We start from the raw sequence: 17721 nt of genomic DNA on the forward strand, positions 1-17721 counted from the left end.
CCTAAGCCCTCTCTGTCTTCAGTCTCCTAAGTTAGACTGTGTGACAGGGATGAGGGGATGAGCTTTATTTGTATGAATGTGCCAGGAATGGGAGCATGCTGAAAGAGCCAGACAGAGCGACAGAGATGAATGTATATTATGATGCAGTTCAATATTTCTGCTGATGCTTTGCACAGCGTTTAACTAAGGATCCAGTTTTTGTGTAAGACTTCTCCTTTCTATCATCTGTGTGTGCCTGTATATGTGTGTGTGTGTGTGTGTGTGTGTGTGTGTGTGTGTGTGTGAGTGTATGTGCAACTCTAACCAGGGATCATGAGCTCAAAGGGGGCAAACCTGAACATCAAACATCAGCCATGTAAGTACACACTTCACTCTTCAGTGATCAGGATTCAAGATGTTCACTTGTCATTCACCACAAGTGCTTTCTAATATAAATATCAAGGTTAACAATAGATATGTGAAGATCCAGTGACTGTACAGTACTATGTAGAACACAGTGTAAGGGTAGATTAGTCTCCAAACTTAATAAAGCACTATTTATTATATATTCTATATACTGAACTGTTGCATCATGTCATAGCTGGAGACAGTAAACAGACCTGGACATTTAACAGCTATGTACAACATACTGATAGATGTTTATACCTCCACCCAGTGTAAAACAAGATGTCTTGATCAGCGACAATATACCATGATTCAACGTTATAATAAACCCAATATAAATAAAAAAGCTAATTAGCACTGTCATAAGTGGAATGAATGAAAAAATAACTGCATTGTTCATTACTCAGTCCCAAGACAGAGACTGAAAAATGTCCCTTTATGTGGCTCAGATTTATGGAGAAAATCTTTCCAGTACTATATATTGATAACCAGTAATTCAGTAATTGCAATATTTTAAAGATGTAGTCTGAAATTGAGCTGAAAGTTTCAGTTACTGACTACAACAGCCCCAATCAGAGGTTTCATCTTAAAGATATAGTCTGAGATTTTAGGAACAGAGGAAAGGAACAGAGCTTCAAACAAAACTTTGGTTATTCTTTGTACTGTTTTTGTTTCAATTTCTATTTTCCCCAGGTTCCCTGGTTTCCTCCAACATTCTAAAAACAAAGGTAGATTGGCTTATGCTAAAGTGCGCTCAGATATGCTCAATATATCTGTCACAGACTGGGGGTTTGCCTGACATAAAGCAAATACAGAAGATATATGAATGAGTGTTAGTTAGAAATTCATCTTAATCAGTGTACTGTCAGGGATTTTACTATCAAGCTCCAGGTTTAATCTTAAGCTTATCACAGGTTATTGGCTGTGCAGCATTTTCATATCTTGGTGGTTTCCTTCATCCCAAAAACATGTTTTTTAGGTGGACTAGTGATCCTAAAATGTCTGAATCTGGATGCGTCTGAATCTGACATGTGATGGTCTGGCATCCCATTCAGAATGTATTCATGTATGAATGAATTCTTGACATTCTGTGAATTGAAGTAAATTCTTAAAAATGTCAATCACAGAGACATCTCAACTCTGAATAACAACAGATAAATGATGAAACTGTCCTGATAAATGCAATAAACATTTGAAACCATGTTCGGTTCAGTATTGCTCATATGACATTTCCCACCTAACCCTTTAGGGTGTGGTAAAGTGTGGTACTTTTCCAAAATTATACAGCGTTTACAAGCATCATGCATTCTTGTGGCTTAACAAAACCTCACTTTAACAGTGCTAAAGTGTATTGTGCAGAAGTTTTCAGGCACCCTTAATTCCTTCCCTTATTTGGAGTCAAATCTCTTCAGGCTTGTTCAGATGATATGGGCTGCCTCTAGTTGAATAAGCGATCCTTCAGGCCAGTGCAAGTTTTGTTTCTTATACTGGCACACTTAAGGGGAATATCGTCTTTAAGGAATTGACAAGTCTGGAAGGTGTTTGTACCAAACCTGCTATTTTTATTGAAGACCTCTATTTAAAATAACTCCAAAACATCACTTTGGTGGCCGTTTTTAGAGAAATGTATCAAGCGGACGGTTTGGTTCCCACTCAAAGCTCATTCTGTTTGTATCGTAATGCAATTTATCGCACACATAAACATGCACTTCTTGAGTACTGTGAGCAGAAATAAAACATCAGTGAATGATTAATCACACATTGTCACGGTTTAGGGCCGAAGACCCTTTGCGATATTGATTACATTATGAGTCTGGTTCAAGGACGTCATATGCTCTCACTGAAATCCAGCTGGCATGGCCCTCATGCACGAAAATGTTTATCATGCAAAGAACTCTGTTGCTTGACTTGCACTGGGTGAGCCTGCAGCCTGTAGGATGGAGTGTTCTCGTTATGCCAGACATAAATTACACACTGTACCTCCTCCCAGTTAATACAAGAGTGGCTATTCCAAGTCTCTTCTGTAATACAAGTTGTTTCAGCCGTGCTTATGTTTTATGAATTGGCCGGTGTCCAGTGTTTATCTGAAAAACATTTATGAGTGCTGCAGCCTCTCGACTCATTGGCTGCCATCATGCATTTGTGAACAGAGCTCGCAAGGAACAGCCAGCACTTTACTGCCACAGCTCTGTGCACCAGCCTTAAACATGTTGGCCAGTAAATGACTTTTGTCCTTTGATAAAGTGTTAAATCTCTGTGATATAGCGCTACAGAAGGAACGAGCAGTAAATCAGACACTGATTTTTTTGTAGAAAGGCCTTGATATAGTGGACTACACTGAAAAATAGGGCCTGTTACCACTATGTAGAATTTTTTCCCTTTATATTTATATGTAATTCACTACTGGTATATTGAAAAATAATCTTATAATGTGGCCTAATAATAATAATAATAGTCTTAATTTTTTTTTATAGCACCTTCAAAAATAGCATCTCAAAGCGCTTTCCAAACACAAAAGAAAAAAAAAAATTTAAATGAAGATAAGAGGGGAAATTATTATTATTTTTTAATAATTTTAATTTGTAATAATAATAAATTTTATAAGAAAAATAATATAAAATAAAATAAGTATAAAATAAAAAAAAAAAAGTATAAATATTAAATATAAGTATAAGTATAAATATTTTAAAAAAGTAAATAAATATTACAGAATAAATAAATCACAAAAATAAGAAACCACATAAAAGCTATTCTAAAAAAGTGAGTTTTAAGAGGCAGATTTTAAAACATTAAAAGACTCGGCCTGTCTAATCTCAGTTGAGAGAAGATTCCACAGTTTTGGTGCATGTGAGGTAAAAAGCCTGATCACCTATAAACGGTTAGTGGGAACAACTAAAAGACCGGAATCGGGGGAACGGAGATCTCGACTTGGAATGTAGACGGTTAAAAGCCGCATCAAATAATGTGGTGCCGTATCCTGTAGGGTCTTATAGATATCAAGTTTTCCTGTAACGGTACATTCTGAACAGCTTTATTCCTATTATACCACAGAAGCTTTCCAATGCTAACAGTTTAACATATATCAAACAGCATTGTTGTATTTTTTTATCAGTTTACAGTTACATAAAAGAAACAAGACCTTTTAGAACTTGTTTTACAACCGTCAGCTGCTTTACAACACCTGGTTCATTTTTCTCTCTTGAAGTCAGGAGAAAAATGTGGCTTTTCATGTTACACATTTTGAAATCTCAAAGTCTTGAAAACTTTCCTGTGGGGGGAAAACATAAAGATATAGCTTTAAATCTAACTCTTCTGAAGTTCTTTCATTCAAGACTTCTTTCATCAGTATCATTACAAAGGTGTTAGGGAAAGAGTGCAAAAGCTGACATTTTATATTTATATTTTATATTTAAAATTAGATTTATTAGATGTTATAAGTACATAACACAAAAATCATTGATTTTGCCCTGAAGTATGTAACTGTTTTACAATATCTAATCCATACAATATTTTATACAATATTTGATCATTAAAATGTTTTTTTGGATACTATTCTATTTTTCTCTTCTTCTTTTTCCAACCAAACGATTCCATTCAGTGTAATTGATTTTCAAGACGTTGAGCCTAGAAACCTAAAAGAGCACTGATTCAGAGTCAGCATTCTAATGTTTAATTACAGGTTCATACACTTGTTTTTCAGACGGACGATGTAACTTCCTCGCTATACTGAGACACTACTCATGTCATGTCTGCTCGATCCTCGTTCCTATGAGAGATTGGAGGAATGTTTTTTATTACACTGAGCCCTAATTGTTCACTCTGCTATTTAATTCTTTTATAGCTGATCTAAATAGTATCTGACCTATTATTGACCTGCTCTTAAAGACCTCTATTGAGGGGAGGAGAGAGGGTTAACAATGAGGTCATTGTCGAGAGTAGGCAAGGATCCGCTAGTGCTGGATTGTGCTTCACCCCCGGGCACACACACACACACACACACACACACACACACACACACACACACACACGGGCACACACGGGCACACACACACACGCACGCACACTCACTCACACACTCGCAGCATCAATAATTTACTCCTGGATCCATGCCCAAATGAAAGAGCTCAGTGGTTGAGGAGGAGGAGAGAAGAGATGAAGAGGAGTGCAGAGATTTTTGCACTCATCAAACGCAGACGTTCTTGTTGTAAGAGATCGGCACTTTTGGTTGTACTGCTCTAATCGTAAAGACTGTTCAGTACTCATTCCAACCAATTTACAATGGAATCTTAGAGAACATACTTTTAACATACTTAGTATTATTTGTCTTTATAGTGTATTCCTTTAGAAAAGTATTGATTTAAAATAGTGCCATAAAGAAGAAGATAGGTTCTGAGTTCAGATTGGAAACTGAATTCTGTCATGGATTCTTTCTTGTGTCTCCTCGAGAAGTTTTTTTCCCCCCATATTGACTTCTTGCATTTTAATTGGGGATCTAACATCTGGATTTAGGAGAACGTATTCAGGACAGTAGGCATTTCCATGTTCTGGTGAGGCTGACATGAGAGATAAATGTTGAGTGATCTTGATGACACTACACTTTAAATTCAGACTTTGTGCTATTCAGAGATTGATAAAAGACGTACACTATATGGGCACATGTATGTAGACACCTGACCTTTCCAGCCATATAGAGGTTCTTCCCCCAACCGTTACCACAAAGTTAAAGGAACGCGATTGTATTATATGTCTTCAGATGTGGTGACATGAAATGTGATCTTCACTTATACTGCGAAACCCAAACCTGTTCAGGCATGACAGTGCACAAAGCCAGATCCATGAAGATATGTAGAAGAGCAGAAGTAGAAGATCAAGAGTGGTCTGCTATAGAGCTCTGACCTCAACCTTATTGAAACTTTGGGATGAATTGGAACACTGACTGCACCCCAGGCCTCCTAACCTACATCACTACCTGACTTTACCAACACCCTTGTGCTGAATGAATCTCCACAAGCACACTCCAAAATCTAGTGGAACATCTTCCCAGAAGAGTGGAGGTTGTTATAATAGCAAAAAGTGATTTATTGTGGAATGGGATGTGAATATTGTGGTTAGGTGTCCACAAAGTTTTGAAGAGAATAAATGTCCAGCACAGTGATGCTATTTATTAAAAAATTTATCATCTTCTCTTTAAAGTACGCAACAATGTTTAACGATATTGTCCAAGAAGGCTTCAGGGTCTAGGTCCCTGCTTATTTTGATGACTGAGTAATTTAAATTGATTTTGTATTTATGGATAATATGGTCATTTTCACCCAGAAAAAAACAACCCAAGCACATGCATAACATCACTCTGAATACCCCTAACTTTCCCAATGTGCATCAACATAACTTCAGGACTGAATGTGTGACAGTGTGTTTTAATTCTGTTGTTTTCAGACTGAACACATAGTCCTACCTAAATCCATCTCTGCTGTGGACAGCTGTGGAATGTGAAATGCATAAAGACAGCTGCGAGGCCAGGACAGAGTTTTCATTCCAGTTGACTTAATCACACATCCACACAATTTGTACAGTATACATGTTATAATCCCACCCATATGTCACACTGTATATTACGATGTACAAAAACACGTGCAGGATGTACAAATGAAAAAGTTTTTTTCTGCTGGCCTGGCTTTAAATATATGATATGCAACCAAGAAAATAACGACAGAGTCTGGTTTAAAGTATGTGGGGTTTTCCGGCAAACGGCGAACAGATTTTCAACTGGCCTGTGAGCCGCACCCTGTGCTGAAACCAAAACGATGTAAGAAAAAGACTTTGAAAAAAGATGTTCATGTAGTTTCTAATTTAAAAGTGTCTTTGACTTGAAGAGAGATAGAGGTGAAGGAAATTAAGTTCTAATGCACTCTTGATGTTTCAGAGGTTTCTGTGGTATAAGACCAAATTGCATTTGGCTTTGCTCAAGAGCCCTGGTAACTTTGTGGTGCTGGGATTTGAACTCATGACCTCCTAATGAGAAGTCCTACTACCTACTACTTCCCAATTAATTGCTTCATGATGTGTTTTCATTGAAAAATAATTGAAAAAAAGACAGCACTAAGCTTCTATATGAGTTTCTATAGATCTTGTAAGGGGGAATACCATACATAGCATTCTCTGCTTGCTAGCGTTCCATTGTGTCCATAAACATAGCATAGCATTCAGTAGCCACTTTATCCTAATGAGGACCAACACATGTGAAATGTCAAATTCGATGTCAAGCTTTTTGATTGGGGATTTGAATTCAGTTTGGCAGCTGAATATAATAAAGAAAAAAATATTTGTCGTATGTCTCCTACAATAAGTACAAAGTTAGCGACACAGCACATTAAAACAAATTCAAAATGAAAATATCCTGACTCTAGACTGTCTCAAGAATTAAAGGTGTATATGATCACTACAAACATGCCATGTCATTAAATATATTTTTCAATTGAATAAACAAGAAGTTTCAACAGACACCTTTACACCACATTTACACAGAACTGAATGGTGTTTTGCCGAATCACACTCCCTCTCTTTCAGCATCTGTTGTCATCCTTCAACCTTTCCTGTAACTCAGAGCTTTTCTATACACAGTTTCTGGAAACCCTTGCTTTTGTCTTGTCTTCAGACATTGTTGTTCAGCTCACGGTTAATGGTTGCCGTGTGCCATGATTCTTGTTAAATGGAAACAAAGCTTTGAGGGGGGAAATTGAACCACGCGGCCATGCTTTTGTGGTTTACTCAGGAAAAAGCGTAGGGTATGATGACCTTTGTGTTGCTTAGACTCGTGCTGCCTCCTCAGTCCTGTATTGAGCAGGTTTACTACCACTCATGAAATATTTATGACAGTCTGTCTGTGGCAACAGTTGAACTAATACTATTGTAAAAGAATGGACACTTGTTAGGATATTCTATATTAGAGTCATCGAAGACAGAAAAACGGGATGATTCAATAAACAATTCATCTGATAACTGAGATTGAAAAGGTGTATTGTTTGACCCAGCCTCCTGACTGGATTTATATTTGCTTTAAAAGGTAAATACTTGGGGATGTGCTGTGGTAAGGAAACAACCAACATCCTCATGGTAATGGGACAGAAAGTTACTGTGTTGTTCATGATTATGATTTTCTTGAGATGTATTTATTCCTCTCATACCACAATGATTTGAAATTGATTATTATTTTTTACTTACATATAGTTATACATTTATAGTTACAGTTTATACTTTCACTGAGAAAGAATTGGAGCTTTATTATGGTGCTATCAAACCAGGAAGTGTAAAGTCATCTGTCTGAAAGACTTTCCCGTGTCAGAAAAACCAAAACTCGAAACTGTCTCCTTCAATGAATGATAAATAAACATCACCGAAAAAAAAAAACCCTATAAATTTTTTTTAATAGCTTCAGATTATGTGCATGTTTTGCATTAGATGTCCATTTGAATGAAACAGGTCACTATAGAATCGATAATATACAGTATAAGAATGATTCAAATGAATGACCTTTCGGCGACTCTGAATCTAGAGTTCGTCACTGATGTGGAGTGTGAAATAAAGCGATTGCGTTTGAATACAAGACCCTGTTAGCAGGTTTCCGTTCTGACCGTGAAATGGTGGCAGCACTGGACTTATTGAACTTATTGATTAAACTGCTGAGTCAACAGTTTTTTTCCCTCCGATGTCTACAATTATTCGTACTTAGTTCTTTGGACATAACAAGAGCTGAGCTGACGGAAATGGTTTATAAGGGCAAAGGGGATTTCCCCTAAAGCAACCGTATTGTAAAATAGATACTGATCTAAAGCCACTTTGTGTTTATTTATGTTTCCAGTTTAACCTGAAACAGCTGATCTGGGACCAGTTGAGGCTGTGGTTCAGTGCAGCATGATTGTGCGTCAGTGTCAGCCGGCTGACATGACTAGCTGGAGATTAAATGCTTAGTCATTGAACTGTCTCACCAGAGACCGACGATGAGAAATGACTGATGGTGTGAAGAGTTTAAGAAGGTGAAAAGAAGCAGTCAAGCAATATCTAATCTCCACTGATTCAGTGTTATACAGTAAAATTCATTCAGATCAGCAGTCAATGTTAAAGACAATATTATTAATAATCAGTTTTCTAATATTCTGGAGGTAAAGTGGGATTTATAGGAATTGCTACAGAAATATTTATTGTGTCCAAGTTACATTAGTTCTTTAAACACAGACCACAGTCTGTCCTTATTTTTGTTTATGTGGTCGAAAATTGCTTTAAAGCATCTGGAAGGGTCATTTTCTCCAACCGTGTGCTGGTCAGTAACAGCCTGTGGGAGAGTTTTTATTGTAGCTCGTCTATAAAAACCAGCATTAAAAAACCCACAGTCACTCCGACCAGCTTATGGGATGCAGCTTAAATGATCTCTGGGGTTTCAAGCTCAGTTTGGGGCTTCTCTTGGGAATGTTGGAACACTTGTTTCCTGTGTCGTGCTACCACAGCGCCCCGAGACAATCTGCAGTGTTTATTCTCAGAGAGATATATAGCAATAAATTTAGCAGTGGGCCTTTGTTTGAGATTTTCACAGTTTCTTTCTTTGTCTCTGGGGAATATCAAGCCTAAGAGGTTTTGTGGAAAATGGAAAATGTGATGTGTGAATGGAAAAAAAGGGACAAAACTTTAAATAAATAAATAAAACAAGAAGTTGCTAAGATAGTGTCGCCCTGGCTATGTTCTCTTTGCTTCGTCACAGGGATATGGTCAAATAAGGATATAGCAGGAGACTGTGTATATGTTATTGTTTCTATAGTAACACATTCATTCACATTGACCAAGTGTTTTACATAAACACACGTAATTGCTTGCTTAAATGGAGTCTTCAGTGTCAGGGCTTCATCACAGAGATAAATCGGTTTCTTTAGTCGCTGTAGTTGTTTTGGATCATATTGACCTAAATAGAGAGCAAGAAAAAGAGGTGCCGGTGCCGGAACAACTATTTCTGTATTTTGTGTTTTCTGAGAATAATACATGTGCTGTTCTTGGAAAACTGCAGCTGTGTTGGATGCATGTTGATTACCTTCGTGTAACAGCACACTTCACTGTGGCTTTTTTTTATTATTCTGTCGATAGATGGGGATTGGAAAAAAAAGTATTTTTAAAGGAGCAGTATGCAAATTTCGACCACTCTGCTGTCTAAAAGACTAATTTCTATTACAATAAAAATATTAAAAACCTTTACTTTCCACTTTACTCTAACGGACTCATGTTAAAAATAAGGCTTTGGCCTTTATTGTTCAGAGTTTTCAGGGCTGTAAAAGTGAAAAATAATAATAATAATAATAAATATAAATATATATATTAATTGCATGAAAACTTCAGGACTGACAGTATTTCTAAAGTATGTTTGAAGTTCTATAGTTATTTGAGGAATTTTAGGATATTTAATTACATATCACACCTTTAAAGTAGAAAAGGAACGCTCTTATGGAACTCTTTAGAGGAAGCAGAATGTATTGACTGTCTTTTAAAAAATCAATTAAACAGATGTAAGCGAATAGGTTGCTATTATAATAATGAATTTGCTTTGAGGCTTTTGAAAAATAGCAAAACCACAAGGAAAACCCACAGGCCAGGATCTAACATCATTACTTAACTGTAACGACCTGTGTGTGTGTGTGAAATGAACACTTTGTGTTGGTATTGTGGGTTTCTAAGAAGCAGCTCAGGGCCCGGGTTTGTTAGCGTGGGCGAGTCGAGTGTGAGTGCCGTGCCACGTCCGGTAGTCGGGCTCAAATCTGTCTCTTTACTCCAATGCCAATCCCACAGAGGAAATAAAAGAGAGAGGAAGCGGAGAAGAAAGAGAGGTTCGCCCTCTCCTCAGGGAATGTCAAGTCGAGCCTCCTGGATGATCAGTTTTAGGTTTTTTTGCCCTCACCGCATTCAGACCTGGGATCTTACTTACTCCCTCCTTCATTCAGACCTCGGTGGACTAAATAGACACTGTGTGATATAACGAGGGAGAGGACGCTGAACTAGGTTCAGATCTGATTGGTCTGGCACATACAAAAGAGAGAGAGTGTGAGAAAGTTAACTACAAATTAGCGGAGGTGTGTGTGGGAGATCTAAAGGAGAACAGGGTTTTTATTAGCATTCACTGGCTTTTCTCTTGAAGCACAAATAAGGATATAAAAGAATTTAGATAAAACATTGTGCATTTTTTATTGAAAGTCCACGAAATGCAGTTGCTAATCTTCTTTAATGTATGCCTTTGAATAAATCATGTGATACACATTACAATAGATGCTGGATCTAAAGGGGTTAATCAGCTGACCAATCAGTATCATTAGAGAGCAGTCCATCAATACCATGACCTCAGTAGCCTCATTTCAACCATATCTAAAATTAGAGGCCACTAATGAAAGCCACTCGAAATGTATGTGTGTGTGTGTGTGTGTGTGTGTGTGTGTGTGTGTGTGTGTGTGTGTGTGTGTGTCCATGGCTGAAAAACAAACATCAGCAGTCTTGCTGTGTTCTGTAAGTGACTGCTTGTCATTATTAATCAGATCCCTGCTGTCTCTAAGCCTGACCAGAGGTAAAATATACTGTCTATTTTTATGTAACCTGTGGAAGCAAGCAGGGCATCAGACACTCCAGTCGTGCGCAAAATGCCATGCTGTGCTATGCCCGACTTGTGGGCGTCCGGATGTGTACCATTTTTTCAGCAGGTGGCTGAGCTTGTGAGAGTTAACAGGCTGTGAAGTGGAAAAATAAATCCATAACCTAAAAGCTAAGGATTTGAGAGAGTCTGCTGCGAGAGGGCTCGAGCCGTCCCCCAAGCATGGTAATTAACCCCAAGTTAATTCTAAGCAAAGCAGTGACTCTGCTTCTCCTTCCTGTCCTTGTTTTCCAGCTCCACGCGTTGTTTAAGATGTTGTGCAGGATGCTAGTTTAATGTAGCATAAAAAAAAAGAAGAAGAAAAGAATGAGGAGTGAAATGAAATGAGTGTGTGTCCTCCCCTGCAGTCCCTGACTGAACAATTCACCACTCAGCATAAAGCAGCAAAGAGACACACACCCTGACACGCACTCCTCCTAATACTTTTATATTTCTCCTCACGGTTTAAAGCGTCCTTCTCTTGAAGATTACACTTTAATATTTTAAACTGTGTAAGGTCATATTATAAAGTACAACAGCTTTAGCGTGAGTATGAAAGTCAATCTAGGATCAGTTACAGGCTCAGTTACACTAAACACACACTATTAGTGAACACAATTCTAAAGAAATAACAGAGCTAGATGATTTAGAAAAGGGCACGAACATGGGCCTTGAGGACAAAATGTTTTTTTTGGCGCATTGAAGCGAATACTAAAAATACAAAAGTTGCAAAAGCGTACAAAATGGAGAAGATGGTTGATTTTATTTATAGTCATGAGTTTGTGTTTGGATCAAGGACCGGTAAAAATGACCTACTTGCTATTAAGCAATGCACTGTAATGTCAATCAGTACTGTAATTATGTTTTATACAGAAATTAATTGCTTACTTAAGAGCATCATTGATCAGTTAAATGATTTCTGTTTGTTTTTTTCTATGGTCTCTTCTAGAAATGAACATTTTGTGTTCTTGGTCTAAGATTTTATGGCAGTAAAACAATATATATAATAGAAACAACTGACCTGCATGTATTTGAAAATGAAAACAGGAGTGTACACTGCAAAACAGTTACATATTAGCATGATGTAACCTTGAATATAGTCCAGATTCTTAGATTCATTTAAAAAATAAAACATTTTTAATAAGTCGAAGGATCTGCCAATGAAATGAAATATAGGTTTTTATGTTTTGGTGTTCTAAAAGACCTGCTAATCAGATGCTGTCAAGTTCTGTTAGCTCATGTATAGAGTGTTTGAATATGTTAAACAAAATCTGAACAATAAGTAACGTTATCTCTATGCTTGTGTATATGTATATGTTGATGAGATATATAGGCCTCCTAGAACGGTTCTGCTAGTGAGACTTACAGTTATGTTGACTCAATACATCACTTGAGTTATAAAGTATTAGAATGACCTTTTAGACACTGATGGGGATTATTTTCATGAGATGGGGCTAGAAAAGATGATGAGGAAACAGTGCTGGAATGCAGCATTAGCCCATACACACACACACACACACACACACACACACACACACACACACACACACACACACACACACACACACACACACACACACAAGGTCTGATAGTGAGCGACTGAGTCACTGTGACATCTTCGTCCGCTGGCTGACTCGCCGTCCTCACACGACAGGGTCACTGACTGTTCTTGATCTGCCACAGAGAGCACATACTCCGTTGCCAAATATGACAAGTCATATATTTTTTTCAGGAAACTGAAACAAAAAGTCAGGATGTCTGCATCGTTAGTCATCAGGTTTTCAATATTACTGAGCAACCAAGTGAAAAACGAAGGTTTTTTTTTTTTTTCATTTGGCAGAAGAAGCACATGAATTCCCCGAATTTACACACCTTCGAAGGCTTGTGAGGGAAAATAATTTGACCGAATGATTTAATTTATTCTGCTATAGAACACCTTTTTCACATCAGATTCTCCATCAGAGATGAGCACGCTTGACCGAGTGTATTTGCATTCATGAAAAGCCATGTGAACTCTCTAAAAGGGGGAAAAAACATGGTTAAGCCATGGAAATGGAAATAAGTCTCAGCAATTAGTGAAGTAAGGGTAAAGGCCTTGAGTAATAAACGAGTGAATTTCATGAAGTTTAAATAATAAACCCGATAAACCTTATCATTATGACTGACAGATCTGTTGAGTATGAATATGAGCTCAATTAAATATTACAAAGATATGAGTATTCCAACCTGCATGCTAAGCTGGCTAACTCTACTACTGTTAGCGATAAACAAAATTCATTTAGTAATTTGGTTGTATTTTTATCCATTTAGCTACAGTTTAATCAGTCTCTCAGACTATTTAATTCAATTTAATTCATTTTTATTTGTATAGCGTGTTTAACATTGTCTCAAAGCAGCATTACACAGATAATGTGGTGGATATGACATTCATTTGTAACAAACACAAGCTAGCAGCTAGCATTAGCGTATAATAGCTGATGCTGCATTATACATCTGGGACTTTGTTACTGTGCTTTCGTACTTACTGTGGTAATGAGCATATGAGTGTTCGCATGAGTGAACCATAAGCTTTCCCACCACAGTCAAGTTTTTTTATTCTTCCTGATTTGACCCAGGCTTTGAAACCCAATCCAATTAGCCCAATCTAGGGCTGTATGCTCTAATTACAGCCTAATCCTAGAATGCTGATTTGCGTGCTTTAGTGGTATTGACGGACCGTGAAAGGAAACACTCTTTCAGCCCTGGTCATGCGCTAATGTATATTTTAGCCCTTTTAGATAGAACCTGATAATTAGATGATTATTGAATACATTTTTGTTAAAAACAATGAATATGCAGGGCACAGCTTTATGAGTTTTTTTTTTTGCTTTAGTAGGTAATGAATGACTGTATGACTCCACAGGAGACATACGTTTACAAAAAAGGTCACTGTAGTACAAATAGCAAGCAGGGAACATTTTCATTTACTTTTGATGTAAGACTATCTCAAGTTCCTACTTATTCATCAAACAGCATATGCTCCCAGGATACATGGTGCAAAACATATTTCTTTGAGAGACTTTCCTACTTTAAGTTTAGATTAAGATCGCCTGCATTCGAGCAGGCTTGTATTATATAGTTTTTAAATGCATACATTTCACCTGCGATGATATGCTTGTCGTCTCACTGCCTGAGTAATATATCGAATGATCGCATGTGACGGGATCAAATGTGTAAAAATAAACATGCATTAGAACAGGTGGAAATAAATTCATATCAAAACGTGAACATAAATTAATCATGTGAATAAGATATCTTGTAGAAAAAAAACCATGAAAATACATTAATCATGTGTGTGTTCAGGGGGTTGTTCTGTTTCTGTTGTGTATATTTTTGTGGTTATAATTGCTGATGAGTCATTTACTCCGACTCCTGTGTGTGCCTCCATAAATAGCTGAGTGGTCGAGGTCTCGTGTTCGAGCAGAGGGTCAGGCTGCTCATCTGACTAATGGATGGTGCAGAGACTAAATAAGTGGCCACTACTTCAATAGTGAAATGTAGTCTCATATAATGCTGATTAGGATGTGCTGTGACACAAACGCATAACCGTACACACACACACACACACACACACACACACACACACACACACACACACACACCATGTTTTCAGTGTATTCTATTCTTCTTAAAACATTACCTAGTTAGCTTTGGAGAGTATACATAGCTTTGGAAAGTATACATAAGTGATTTCCACTTTTAAAAATGACCCGAGCCTCTGGTTTCAGCTTTAAATTTTTAAGATGGAAATTTACCCATCTCATTTTTGTTTCCTCTCACAGCTTTCACAGCTCTCCTCTTTAGGCTATTACAGTGCTCCTGATGTAGGGAGTAAATGAGATTGCACTTCCAGCCCAATCTGATTAGCAGCCCTAGAATTGACAGATGCTGTGACTGAACTGCACGCCTTGACAGATTTACGGCAATACGAGATTACTATAGGCGTTGAGTATTCGTGTGTCTGTTACATAAAGTTACTACCTATGGACCAACCTACAGATAGAAACATATCAAAGGCCATAGATAGATGATTTACCTGGTCTGAGTTTGGGTTACGCTATGAGAAATTAAACTAAGCCCTAGTACAAATTCTGGCACCAACCTTGATGAAGCAATGGCTGACTGTTGCTCCCTGGTGGTGGTATACGTATTTACTATTCATGCACTCCAGGCTGCAAACTGAAACCTCTGAAGAAGTGATCACTTGGCGCTTCCTAATTAGTCTTGGACATCTGTTCTTTTGTGTATTTTTTGTTTTCCAGCTGAAACAGAGAACGCTCTGAGGATTCCGGACATGGACGTGGCCCAGCAGCTGAGGCTCAGAGAAAGTCAGCGCTTCTTCGAAGAGGCCTTCCAGCATGATGTGGATGTTTACTTCTCCTCTGCACACTTGCAGATAGATTACAAAAGGGGTAAAGTACTTTGACACTTTGATAATCATTCTTATGAAATGTGGTTCTTTATTCTCATTATGATATTTGAGACGTTTTTTTGTTAATGCTCTTTAGCGCCCATGAGCAGCATCTCATCCATGGAGGTCAATGTGGACATGCTGGAGCAAATGGACCTTTTGGACATCTCAGATCAGGAGGCGCTGGACGTGTTTCTTGCCTCGACCGAGGAGGACGACTCATGTCCGTGTCCACTAGAAGGTAGCAGTAAACAGCTTACAAATCAGATCTGTAAAAGAAAAGTTCATGTTTTGGGGTATAGTTTATTGCAAGTGTTTACTTACAAGACTAAATGACTGGATATGAACAAAACAGAGCATAATTGAAAAATGTTATAGTGCAAATATGACAGTCTTGGTCCTTGTTAATGTATGGGTTTCCTTTGGGTTCTCCGGGTTCTTTTAAAATGCCGAAAAACATGGTAGGTGGAGTGGTGATGAGTACTGTATCTGTGTATATGTTGCTTAGATGTGGACAGGAGTTCCTGCACCACAGCTCTGTAGGATAATGCACTTACTGAAGATAATGGAAACACTGAAATCATTGGAGGACTAGGAGTGAGATCTGAAAGACAGCTGATCACTAACGTATAAAAGAGTTATGATATCGCAGCCATCCGTGGTGGTGAATCTGATGGCTGTAACTGTGATTTCTCCTCAAGGTCTCAGTGGCAATAACGACATTGATTCTGCGCTGAGGGAAGAAATCTCCATGAGAGTCCCAGACACCTGCCAGCTCAAATCCCGGATATCCTCTACTTCCTCCACTGCCACCTCAGACAGCCAAGGGGAGGACGGCGCAGAAACCCCCGTCGTCCAATCGGATGACGAGGATGTTCAGGACGACGATGGGCTTTTGGTAAACGGTACACCTCCAGCCAACTGTGCAGGAAAAGACCCTGAGCTGTCACTATGAATGGCGTCACCGGTTACTACTGATGAATCCTGTACTTCAGTGTTTGTGTGCTGTTAAAGACTTTCTCTGGTAGGTTGCCTCTTTTTAGCCTGATTCCACGTCCCCACGGATTCTATTTTGCGTGCATTACTTTGTCTGCAGAGAACATTTCTGTTCACCTGGACTGCTGCTGTAGATTATAAAGCTGACAAATGTAAGAATAATTGCCATATTGTATTGGTTATAACAACAACAGAGTAGCAAAGCTTTATTTAGGATTAATGATGCAGGTATAAAAAAAATGTACTGTTTCTTCTGTCTACTTCTATATGTTTGAGAAAGAAAGCTTAGTCTTCTGTCATATGAAATGTGCATCGCTATACTGTGCATTGTTGTCCAATTTTTTTCATGCCTTCTAGTAATGTCTACTTGATTTCAACTCACACTTAAATATTTTTAAATATCAAAATAAAGTCAACCCTAACTTTGGAATGTTGGTGTTGGAATACAATTGTGTTTACCATGTAGTATTTATTCACTAATGAGCGGCAGCATGAAATGTAATAACTGAGACTAATTATAACAGAGCATGGCATAATTGTGATAATAATGCTGATGTAATACCTATTTATTTATACAATACCTTCTTCAAGGTAAATTAATGTGTTTATTTGCCACTTTAATTTTCTCATTTGTTTTCCATTTGAAAAAAACACCACAACTTGCACAAAATCTTGCTATATTAAGCCCTTAAGACACAGAATATGGTCCTTATATTGTATAAATCTAAATGAACTTCACCAGTTCTTGATTAGGTTTAAAACGACATTGTTTAATACAGTATTGATTGTAAAAAAAAAACTGATTTTGCACATCTAATCGCATACTGGTCCATAATTAATACTAGCTCTCCGTCAACTTTCTGTATTAACCTTACAAGACACATGAGGGAAAGCGAAATTGTTCACTAATATTGTGATATAAATGAAAACGACCTCAAATAACCCTCTTAATAAATTACATTTTGCCCAAATGTGCACTAGTGATCAAGATGCTGTGTCTAATATAGATAATATAGTACTGTTTGTATGTTTGTGTGTATATATATATATATATATATATATATATATATATATATATATATATATATATATATATACAGTGGGTACGGAAAGTATTCAGACCCCCTTAAATTTTTCACTTTTTGTTATATTGCAGCCATTTGCTAAAATCATTTAAGTTCATTCTTCTTCCTCATGAATGTACACACAGCTCCCCATACTGACAGAAAAACACAGA

At 37.6% G+C, this 17721-nt stretch overlaps 1 protein-coding gene and 1 long non-coding RNA gene across 3 annotated transcripts in view; one reads left to right on the forward strand and one right to left on the reverse strand.

The window, feature by feature from the left end:
• LOC310722012 (dysbindin) lies at positions 1 to 16914 on the forward strand. Of its 2 annotated transcripts, XM_083534310.1 has the most exons (5): positions 9 to 242; positions 273 to 355; positions 15340 to 15489; positions 15586 to 15729; positions 16190 to 16914. In XM_083534310.1, the coding sequence occupies exons 2-5, from the start codon at positions 313 to 315 to the stop codon at positions 16441 to 16443; spliced, it is 591 nt and encodes a 196-aa protein (XP_083390436.1). In that variant the 5' UTR covers positions 9 to 242; positions 273 to 312; the 3' UTR covers positions 16444 to 16914. The 2 variants fall into 2 exon arrangements, with proteins under 2 accessions (XP_083390435.1, XP_083390436.1); XM_083534309.1 differs by having other exon boundaries at positions 1 to 355.
• LOC310722038 overlaps positions 15340 to 17721 on the reverse strand; it is a 6979-nt gene continuing 4597 nt past the window's right edge. Inside the window, exon 2 of the long non-coding RNA XR_014532267.1 lies at positions 15340 to 15757. This is a non-coding gene — a long non-coding RNA (uncharacterized lncRNA). The remainder of the gene's footprint in view (positions 15758 to 17721) is intronic.

This window comes from Silurus aristotelis (genome assembly GCF_946808225.1).
Source record: "Silurus aristotelis genome assembly, chromosome: 28".
NCBI classification, from domain to species: Eukaryota; Metazoa; Chordata; class Actinopteri; order Siluriformes; family Siluridae; genus Silurus; species Silurus aristotelis.

Excerpts from the sequence above, each read along its gene's own strand:
- LOC310722012 (XM_083534309.1), top strand. The coding sequence starts at position 313 with ATGAGCTCAAAGGGGGCAAACCTGAACATCAAACATCAGCCAT. Across the intron at positions 356-15,339 it reads GAACATCAAACATCAGCCAT|CTGAAACAGAGAACGCTCTG; the intron begins GTAAGTACACAC and ends TTTGTTTTCCAG. Across the intron at positions 15,730-16,189 it reads ATGTCCGTGTCCACTAGAAG|GTCTCAGTGGCAATAACGAC; the intron begins GTAGCAGTAAAC and ends TTTCTCCTCAAG.